At 37.4% G+C, this 11670-nt stretch overlaps 1 protein-coding gene across 5 annotated transcripts in view; it reads left to right on the forward strand.

Annotated features, from left to right (window-relative positions):
- Nucleotides 1-1247, forward strand: part of DPH5 (diphthamide biosynthesis 5) — a 62812-nt gene extending 61565 nt beyond the window's left edge. For all 5 annotated transcript variants that reach the window (XM_014740163.3, XM_070268619.1, XM_005610391.4 and 2 more), the window contains exon 8: nucleotides 240-1247. In XM_014740163.3, coding sequence (XP_014595649.2) covers nucleotides 240-463 — 224 coding nt within the window. In that variant the 3' untranslated portion in view covers nucleotides 464-1247. The remainder of the gene's footprint in view (nucleotides 1-239) is intronic.
- Nucleotides 1248-11670: the final 10423 nt, after the last annotated feature.

Consider the following 11670-nt stretch of genomic DNA (forward strand, 5'->3'; position numbering starts at 1 on the left):
GTAAGCCTTTGGAATTCTGAAAGGGTAAATTTGGGAAGTACTACGTTATATGTCAGATCATACAAATAGTTTAGAAAAGCCTTAGATAAATCAACAGATAATTGATCCATAATGAGTGACTAAGCAGATTTAAGATATTTGGGGCTTCTTTGAATGTACTAATGTTGGCTTGAATGTTGGGCAGGATAATGTATTTGCTGAATTGAACGGCAGTATCTTTTTTTCTTTTTTTTAAATAGCAGTTACCGAGGAGACACTCTGTGTTGGCTTAGCCAGGGTTGGAGCTGAGGACCAAAAAATCGCAGCAGGCACTTTGCAGCAAATGTGTACTGTGGACTTGGGAGGACCATTACATTCCTTGATTATCACAGGAGGCAGCATGCATCCACTGGAGATGGAGATGCTAAGTCTGTTTTCCATACCAGAAAATAGCTCAGATTCCCAAAGCACTGATGGACTCTGAACATAGACATTTTCAACTGTTGGATGTTAATTTCAGTCGTATGTGCACGTACACATATTTCTATAACAAATTGAACAGATCTTTTGGTTTACCTAATAAGTATAAAACAAATGACTAAGAAGAAAGATGTTGACTCAACAATGCTTGGTTTCCTGTGGCAATGAGTTCTTTCCCTATGATATCATCAGTTGTTGCTGATATTTTAGCAGTTTTTCAGGATGTACTCACTTGGAGCCGACCAAGCTGGAAAACTTGTAAATAGACATTCATAAACAGAGTCATTTAAGAGCCATTTTTACTTATGAAACCAGTCTATACAAGGTGGAACTTTCTTCTTTCTTAAAAAGCCTGCTGTCCTGACTGCAGCTGTGAGTTGCCCTGACAGCGGTTAATATTAGTGCATCTAAGCAGAGGTGGAAGAATGAGTCCTGCTTACTGAAAGCTCAGCTGAGTACATGCCACAAAATGACATCCTTCTGAATTGCCTTGTCTTGTTTAGCTGACATCCTAATTATGTGGTTCATATTCTGCTGTATTTTGGAGGTTATATAATTGTTGAATTATAAATACTCAGCCAGCCATGTACAGTTGCTGTTTGGTTTTAAATAGCAGCTTTCACATCCAAGCTGACAAATGGAAAACTTGCTGACTACAAAATAAAATTTTAGTCAACATTCGTCATATCACTTAACTCAGTTAATATGCCACTCTGTATATGCAAGTAGTCACATTCTTCTCATTGGTTGTAAATAACACTCCATTTATTATATTTCATGACCATAAAGGTGTTTTTTGTTTCTTTTTTTAAGATTGACACCTGAGCTAACAACTGTTGCCAATCTTCTTTTTCTTTTTCTGCTTTCTCTCCTCATAACTCTGTTTCAGTTGCAGTCCTTCTAGCTGTGGCATGTGGGACGCCGCCTTAACATGGCCCGATGAGCGGTGCCACGTCCAAACCAGTGAAACCCTGGGCCACCGAAGCAAAGCGTGCAAACTTAACCACTCGGCCATGGGGCCAGCCTCATGACCATGAAGTTTTATCCTTTTTTTAAGTTCATAACAGAAATAGCTCTGCTCTGTTCTAGTTTAGTGGGTCTAACTCATTATTTCCATGGCCTAATCAATTTATCTGACCTCTTTGCTTAGTATATTTGTTGGAAGTTGAGCAAATACTTCCCTACTTCCTGGGAGTATCAGTTGGCAAGAGATTGTTCTGACTTATTTCATTTGAGATAAAAGATATTTTAATATATATGAAACGTTCCATTTTCAAGCTATTGGACACAAAAGAGGAGAGAGGCAAAGACATTTAAGTACCAGTTCTGTATTATTTTCCTCTTAAGGGTTAAACCAAACATTTAAGAATTATGAAATGAGGGGCTGGCCCCGTGGCCGAGTGGTTAAGTTCGCGCGCTCCGCTGCAGGCGGCCCAGTGTTTCATTAGTTCGAATCCTGGGCGCGGACATGGCACTGCTCATCAAACCACGCTGAGGCAGCGTCCCACATGCCACAACTAGAAGGACCCACAACGAAGAATACACAACTATGTACCGGGGGGCTTTGGGGAGAAAAAGGAAAAAATAAAATCTTAAAAAAAAAAAAAAAAAAAAAGAATTATGAAATGAACAACTTCTGGTTTCGTAATGGTGGAATAGCGTGTAATGTACAAACCCCCCCAATTATAAACTGCACAAAACATAATAAATATCTGTCTAAAAGCACTGGGAGGTGACCAAAAGCAGGCTGAGGACTATTCTTATATGGCTTTTCCCTTCAGGGCATTCCCAGTCAGTCTGGTGAGGGATGGCTAGAACCTGAGAGAAAGTTGCAGTCTTACTGGCTCGAGGTATTAGAGGAATTGGGGGCCGCTAGAGGAGCTGTAAAACGGAGGAGGAAATCCTAGAAATGAAGGTGGCAGTGAGGGAGGAGACTTCCAATCTGCATATAATCTCTTAAATCTTTGGCTAACTCCTGAACTGTGCATGTGCACAGAAGACTCCAGTGTTCCTGGCGGAAAGCCAGAGCTGAGGCAGGACAGCTGAGCAGAGATTGTCGCTCTGTATTACAAGAGAAGAAAGAGATTTGAGTTTGAATTCTGACAAGTTAGAAGGCTTGAAAAGCACCTTCGGCTTTCCATCAAATCCCTAGAAAGGCCATGGATTAGTAGTAAAGACTGCCCAGGACTAAGGATTTTTGGTAAAACTAAGGACAAAATCTTTAATGTAAAATCAAGATGATTAGCCAGTAATTTAACTGCCTTCTAGAGCAAAGCTTATTAACACTTTCAGGGCATGATAACAAAACAGGTCTCTTTAACATGTCAACAATGACTAGAATATAATAAAATATTATGAGGCATGCAAAGAAACAGGTAAATATGACTTATGGTGAAAAAACACCCAGCACCACGCAATAGAGAGAGATGCTAACATAACCCAGAAATTGGAATTAACAGACAAGGATTTTGAAGCAGCTATTAGAACTATGTTCAAGGATGAAAAGGAAAGGTGGTTGGAACAAATGAATGTAGATGGGTATTCTCAGCAGAGAAATGGAAACAAACCAAAAAATCAAAATGGTTGGACTTAACAGCAGAGCGCAGATGACAGATGAATAGAAATTTTCCTGTCTGAGGAATAAAGAAAAAAAGACCAAAGGGAAGAAAATAAGCACAGAACCCCAATGCCATGTGGGACAATAATTAGCATATATGGAATTGGATCCCCAGAAGAAAAAGAAAATAGGGCAGAAACAAAATATGAGTAGGGGCCAGCTCCATGGCCAAGTGGTTAGGTTCACGTGCTCCGCTTTGGTCGCCCAGGATTTTGCCAGTTCAGATCCCCGGGGCCAAAATGGCACCACTCCTCAGGCCATGCTGAGGTGGTATCCCACATAGCACAACCAGAGGCACTCACAGCTAAGATATACAACTATGTACTGGGGGCTTTGGGGAGAAGAAGAAGGAAAAAAAAGAAGATTGGCAACAGATGTTAGCTCAGGTGCCAATCTTTAAAAAAAAAAAAATTTTCCCAAATTTGGTGAAACTATCAACACACAGATCCAATAAGTTTGGTGAACCACAAGCATAATAAATACATAGAAAACCACACCTCACATATCATAGTTAAAACTGATGAAAACCAAAGATGTTAGAAAACCTTAAAAAGCCCCCAAGAGCGGTGATGGAGAAGCCAGAACATAGAGGGGAGCTATAAATATTGAGTGCTTCTCATCGTAAACAATGTAGGTCAGAAGACAATGGAAAGACATCTTTAAACTGAAATGAAAAAGCAAAACAAAATCTGATCAATCCAGAATTGTATATCCAGTAAAAATATCCTTCAATAATGAAGGCAAAGTAAAGCAATCTTCATAAAAACAGATTTGTCACCAGCAGACCTGCACTACAAGGAAAGCTGAGGGAAGTTTTTTAGGCTGAAGGTAAATGACATCAGATAGAAGGAATGAAATAGTAACTGTGAATATAAAAGACTCAATTTTTTCTTCATGTTTTTAAAAGGCAACTGACAGGGCTGGCCCCGTGGCTGAGTGGTTAAGTTTGCGCGTTCCGCTGCAGGCGGCCCAGTGTTTCGTTGGTTCGGGTCCTGGGCGCGGACATGGCACTGCTCATGAAACCACGCTGAGGCAGCATCCCACATGCCACAACTAGAAGGACCCGCAACCAAGAATGTGCAACTATGTACTGGGTGGCTTTGGGGAGAAAAAGGAAAAAATAAAATCTTTAGGAAAAAAAAGGCAACTGACAGTTTTACGTGGTATTCTGGCATATATTTAAATGTAAAATATATGCCAGCAATAGCCCAAGTTGCAGGGGTTAAAGGGAATTATACAGCTGCAGAGTTCTTACATTGTATTTGAAGTAGTAGAATACTGTCAGTAGACTGACAAATTAAGGATAGGTATTGTAATCCCTTGGCAACCACTGTCAAAAAAGGCAGAAGTAAAAATTTAGAGGAATTAAAATTGAGTACTGAAAGATATATGATTAACAAAAGAAGGCAGGAAAGGAGGAAATGTAGGTCAAAAAACAAAGGACAAGTAGAAAACAAATAGCAAAAAGGTAGACCTAAATCCAACCAAACCAATAATTACTTAAATGTAAACCAACTAAATACTCCAATTACTAGACTTTTAAAAGACCCAACATATGTTGTCTGTAATAGTTTAACTTTAAATATAAAGACACAGGATGAAAGGAAAAGAATAGGGCAAAAAATAGACCATACAAATGGTAAGCATAAGAAAACAAGTGGCTATATTAATCTAAGACAAAATAGACTTCAAAAGAAGGAATATTCTGGAGATAAAAAAGAAGGACTTTTCAGGGGCTGGCCCCGTGGCCGAGTGGTTAAGTTCGCACGCTCTGCTGCAGGCGGCCCAATGTTTCGTTGGTTCGAATCCTGGGCGCGGACATGGCACTGCTCATCAAACCACACTGAGGCAGCGTCCCACATGCCACAACTAGAAGGACCCACAACGAAGAATATACAACTATATACCGGGGGGCTTTGGGGAGAAAAAGGAAAATAAATAAATAAATAAATAAATAAAGGACTTTTCATAAAGAAAAAAGGGCAAGTTCATCAAGAAGACATCAACCCTAAATGTGCAAGCATTGAATACCAGCTTCAAAATTCATGAGGCAAAAATTGGCAGAACTAGAGATATAGAAAAATCCACAAAGTTGTGGATTTTAACAACTGATAGAACTGGACAAACCATCAGTAAAAATACTGAAAACACCACCAACCATTTGGGTCAAATTGATATTGATAGATCACTACACCCAGCAGAGGTAGAATAGACATTACTATCAAGAACTTACAAAACATTCACCAAAGTAGACCACATGCTTGGCCATTGACCATAATGGAATTAAATTAAAAATCACTAACAAAAAATTGTCTAGAAAAGTCCCAAATATTTGGAAATAAAAGAATGCATTTATTTTTAACTGAATAAAAACAAAAACATAAAATGTACAAATTTGTGGGATGCAGATAAAGCAGTGCTTAGAAATTTATAGCTTTAGAAATCTATTAGAAAAGAAAGTTTTAAAATTGATCTGTTTCCATCTTAGAAAGCTAGAAAAAGAAGAGCATATTAAACACTAAGTAGAAGGAAGGAAATACAGAACCTAAGAGGAGAAATCTGTGAAATAGAAAATAAACAAACAGTAAAGTAAAGCCAATAGAATCAAAAATTTTAAAGGCTGACAACAGTAAAAGTTGCGAGAATATGGAGTAACCGAAACTCTCATGTTATTTGTAGGAATAAAAATTGGCACCACTACTTTGGAAAAGAATTTGCAGTTTCTTACAAATTAAACATACAACTACCCCATGAACTAGCAAAACCAGTCCTAGGTATTTACCCAAAAGAAAGAAAAACATACAAAAAAAATTGTACATGAATGTTCATAACTTTATATATTCATTCATTTATTCATTCCCCAAGTTGGAACCAAGCCATATGTCCATCAACAGGAGAATAGATTTAAAAATTGTGGTATATTTTACAATGGAATATTACTTAGCAACAAAAGAGAATGAACTATTGCCTCATACAACAACATGAGTGAATTTCAAAAATATTATGTTGTGAAAGAAGCCAGACACGAAAGAGTGCTGTACAATTCCATTTATACGAAGTTTAGCAACAGACAAAATTAATCAAAGGAAAACAGTGGTTGCCTATGGACAGAGTGAAGATTAACTGGAAGGGTACAGATGGGAACCTGGGGTAATGGAAATGTTCTGTGTCTTAATTGGGGTGTTAGTTTTATGGATATAAACATTTAGGAAAATTCAATTTTATAGATTTAGGATCTGTACATTTTTCTGTATTGAGATTGCAAGATAAAATAGGATACTCAGTTAAATTGAATTTCAGATAAACAATTTTTTTTTTAGTACAAGTATTTCCCATTCAATATTTGGGATACATTTGGATTGAAATTTAGTTGGGTTCCTTTGCTTTTATTTGGTAAATCTGGCCACCCTATTCTGTATGTAATGTAACTTCAATTTAAGTGAAATTGTAAAATGAAAAATGTATATTCATCAGTAGAAAAGATGAACAATATTGTTTTGGGTCTACTATCATGAAATCCCAGTGTTTGGCAGTTAAGGTAGAAACACCTAAACACTACATATGTTCGTTTGTTTAGTAGTTTTTAACTCTTTAATACTATTTTTTTAATGCTCTTTTAAACTGTCATACAGTATAACCACTCTCATAATATAGACACAGAACAGTTCCATCACCCAAAAAAACTCCCTCCCACTATCCCTTTATTTTCACCCTTCTACCCAGCCATAACCCCTGGCAACCACTGATCTGATCTTTCTCTATCGTTTTGTCTTTTTGAGAATGTCATATAAACGAGACTGGCTTCTTTCGGCATAATGCTTTTAAGATTCATCCAAGTTATTGTGTGTATCAAAAGTTCATTTCTTTTTATGGGTAAGTAGTGTTCTTTTGTATAGATTTACTACAGTTTGCCTATTCACACACTATTTTAGAGATATTTGGGTTGTTTCCACTTTTTAGCAATTATGTATCGGATTGTTGAAACATTCACATATAAGTTTCTGTGTGAACATACATTTTTATTTCTCTAGAGTAGATACCCAGGAATGGAATTGCTGGATCATATGGGAAATGTACATTTAATTTTATAAGCAACTGCCAAAATGATTTCCAGAGTGGCTGTGTCATTTTGCATTCCCACAAGCATCGTAAAAGAGTTCCCATTGCTCTCTCTCTTTGCCAGCACTTCCTATTGGCAGTATTTTTTAATTTAGTTATTCTGACAGGTGTGTTGTGGTATTGAGATACCATAGTTTTAATTTGCATTTTCCCAATGGCTAATGATGTTGAACATTTTTTCATGTGCTTATTTACCATTTTTACTATCCTATTTTATGAAACATCTATTCATGTCTTTTGCCTACTTTTAATTTGGATTGTTTTCTTATAGTTAAGTTTTAGCTGTTCTTTATATATTCTGGACACAAGTTCTTTGTCAGATATATGATTTGCAAATATTTTCTCCCAATCTGTAGCTTCTCTTTTCATTCCCATGACCATGTCTTTGGCAAAGCGAAAGTTTTTCATTTTGATAAAATCCAGTTTGTCAGTTTTTTCTCATATGTATCATGTTTCTCATGTCTAAGAACCCATCACTAAACTGAAGGAAATGTAGATTTTTTCTTGTTTTCTTCTAAAATTTTTATAGTTTCGCAGTTTACATTTAGATCTGTGATCATTTTGAGTTAATTTTTGTAGGAAATGTGTGTTTAGGTGAAGGTTCATTTTTTTGGATATAGATGTTCAGTTGCTCCACACCATTTGTTAAAAAGACTATCTCCATTGAATTGTTTCTCCACTAGTGTCAAAAATCTGTTGGCCATGTTTGTGTGGATCTATTTCTGGACTCTTTTTGCTTCTCTGTTCTGTTTCTTTTCCTTCTATGATACCACGTTATCTTGATTACTTTAGCTTTATGGTAAATCTTAAAAACAGGTAGTGTGATTCCTCTAATTTTATTATGCTTTTTTCAAAACTGTTTCTATCTATTCTAGTTCCTTTGCCTTTCCATGTAAATATTAGAATGAGCTTGTTGACATCTATAATAAAGCCTGCAAGATTTTGATTCTAAGTGTTCAATTATGATGTGTCTGGGTGTCAATATTTTGGGGTCTGTCCTTTCTTGGTTTGCTCAACTTCTTGAACCTGTAGGTTTATGTCACCAAATGTGGGAAGTTTTCAGCCATTGTTTCTTCAAGTTTTTTCCTACACATTATGCTTCAGCACTGTTTGCAGAGTGTCCTCTCTTTCTGGGGCTCTGATAACATAAATGTTAAGATATTTCTTATTTGTCCCATAGGTCCCTGAGCTCTGTTCATTTTTTTTTTTTCCTGTTTTCTCTGTTATTCAGAGTAGATAATTTTTACTGATCTACCTGCAAGTTCATTGACTCTTTCCTCTGTCTTCTCCATTCTGATGTTAAGTTCATTCTGCATGTTTTTAAAATTTGGTTACTGTTCAAAAATTTCTATTTGGCTCTTTTTTTGGATCTTCTATTTTCTGTTTTAACATTTGTTGCAAGATTATTTTTGAGTGCTTGTTTGAGCATTTTTATAATAGCTGCTTTAAGGTCTTTGTCCAATAATTCCAACACTGATGTCATCTCAGCCTTGGCATCTGTTAATTGTTTTTCTTTGAAATTTTTGTGGCACTTTGCCAAGTAATTTTGGATTGTAGCCTGGACATTTTGAATGTCATGAGATTCTGGTCTTGTTTAACTTCTACGCAGAATGGCAGTCTTTTTATTTTAACAGGCTATCAACCTAGTTAGGTTCAGGATGCAATTACCAGTCCACCTTTTGTGGGCAATGGTTCCGATGTCAGTTCAGTTTTCAAGGACTGCAGTTCTCTTTGGATCTATCTCAGGTTTCTGCCACCCAGTATGGGACCTAGTGGATTGGAACGTTTAGTTCTGAAGGTTTTTTGTATGCTAAGTAGGATCAGGTCCAAGCATTAGTGATTTGGGAGTGATCCTTGGGTTCATAAACAACTTTATGAGGTTGCTTTCCTGAGCTCCTCTCTCTCCATGATCTCCTTACTACTTCCTGGTTCCCTAGACTCCCCTTTTCAGTCCTCTTGCCAGAAACTTGAAGTTCTGATTATCTTACTCTGTTGCTCTGTATTTCATACCTTCATGATTGGGCCTACATCCTGACCCACGTGGAGAGAGGACAGAGAGAAAAAAAGCAATGGGAGTTTGCTCTACCCTTTTGAAATCATAGCTCTACCAAAAAGAAAAATTCCTCTCTCTCGGTTGTAGCTGTTATGGGCTTCTATAGCTGCTGGCCATCACTCATCACAGGATTACCTGAGGGAAGTCTTTGCTCCAACTAACATAACATCAAGTGTAGTACGTTTGTCCTGTTTTGAAGTTCTGTAGCAATCACTATGACCCGTGTACAAATTGTTGCTCAAGGGGAATTAGTATGATGCACATACAGGACAGATAACTCCTATGAAGTTGAACTACAGTCTGATCTAACTTAATGCCTTGGGTAGGAAAAACAGTGATGGCTAATCAGATAGACCTTATTTTACTTATAATTTTAGAAGTGGTTACAATATTTTCAAAAGTCTAAGGTAAATGGCAGGGTTCTAATTGCTGTGAAATTACCTATGTTTAGGTGTGAATCTAAATCTTGTTTACTTATACAGTGTCACCCTTGTAAAATACTATTATGTGCCTACATTCAGGAAATACTTTGGGGAAGCTTTTGTTTTTGTATTATTGTTTTTAATACTTTGGCTCTAGCAATGGCTATCTTACAAAAAGAGTACAGTTCACTTTAACAATACATACACAACCATTTTTCAAGGAGGAGTTTTAACTTCATATTAAAAGCAAAATTCATCCGTTTTTTTTCAATAAATTTTCAGTGCCTAAATCGTGCCAGTCTTGATGCATTTGAGTATTACCTTACTGTTGCCATTATTACTCCTCTTGCTTATAGAAATTTATCAGATAAAGTTGTACTGTCCATTTACATGTTGGTAGCACGTGCTAAGCCTGAACTTCATGGTAGGTTTGTAAGCCTGGCAGTAGAATTGGATGAGCTGACAGATTGTTTGAATGAGCTAGAATCCTATTAAAGTGCTGTTTGTTTTTTTTGTACATAATGACAAGTACTGAATTGCTGTCATCCTCTCTACATCTATTAGACCTGCTTGCTCTTCCCTGTCTTGGCTGTTTCTCTGGTCTAGAATAATGAAAAGTTTGCTTATTGCCATATCACGTGTAATGAAATTGAATAAGAGGGAAGGAACAGCATTATGAGTTTCTAAAGTTGTTCAGAGGAATTTGTATTTGATGAGCATTTAGGGAGCTACTCAAGATTCCTGAGCTGGAGGACTGAACGTGGAAACTGGGAGGCTTAGTCTGTCAGTATAGCACAGGGTGGCTTCTGGGGGAAGGAAGCAAAAACTCAAAGGAAGATTGGGTTCTGAAATATTGTAGTAAATAATTTGCCTAACCCTGTGTGTAGACAGAAGAGGCTGTGTCACAGGGGTATTGCTAGGCCACCGTAGACTTGGATTAGGGCAGAGGCTAATTCCAGAGAACATGGGAAAGGCAGGGAGTCCCTGGCAGGTGCTCTAGACCTGGGAGGTCAAAGTGCAGTCTGCAGAAGGGCCAGCACAGGGTAATCAGGAAACCAGGGTAGGGGAAATGTTTTTAAAAGGCCTGGGCAAAAGTCCCATTCAGCAGAAATTCCTCGTACTTCCTGCCTAAGGCCAGAATTGTTTTTGTGGTGGGGAGTGGGGGTGGGTGGGCCTGAAATGGAAGTGGCTAGAACTGGGCATGGAATAGATGGGAAGCCAGACAGTTCCTCACAGTGACTCTGCATGCAGTCATCAATGAAGTACTGAAATGGGACAGTAGGAATGGAAAAAGTGAATTTAAAAGATCCCAAAGAAATGAAGACAATGACTTTGTGATAGGGGTTTTGGCAAAGGCAATGTTTAGCTTTCTAAGGATTCTGTAAGGAATTCTGACAGAAATTTGTAGTTGAGAAGAGATTTGAGTGGGAAAGATAAATGTATTTTTTTCTCTTTGTTGAAATTAAGATGCTGCCAGTTCTGCCACGGATGTGACAAGAAGTAAGCCACTGATGGCCTTTGAATAACTACAAAATAGGAAGGAGTGAAGCCATGTGACTAGGAGCTAGGGAAATGGTTAGAAAGGAAGTGGGAGGAACACATATAGACCACATATAAGATATTTGACAACAGACATACTGAGGATAAAGCCCTTATTATGTGGCAGAGATTGTTCATAAAGAAGAGGCTGCTATGATAAGAATATGTTTGAGAAGGTGAGATGAGTGGGATCTAGGGTTTTGAGGAGAAGTTATTTTAAAAAAGATTTGCTACTGATTACAGGGAAAAAAAGTTGGAAGAAGAATGGAGGCTCATGTCAGATGCTTTTGGTCTTCATTTCCTCTAAGCTCTGATCATCCATAGAGAATGAGGTTTTGGGGTTAATGGAAATATCTGGAAATAAATGCTTTGAGACATGTTTGTGAAGTAAAATAATGAATAAGAGCCACAATGAAGATTTTCACAATGTTAAGACATTTCTAGTCTCCTAGCATCTCCTC

This window comes from Equus caballus, chromosome 5, assembly GCF_041296265.1.
Source record: "Equus caballus isolate H_3958 breed thoroughbred chromosome 5, TB-T2T, whole genome shotgun sequence".
NCBI classification, from domain to species: Eukaryota; Metazoa; Chordata; class Mammalia; order Perissodactyla; family Equidae; genus Equus; species Equus caballus.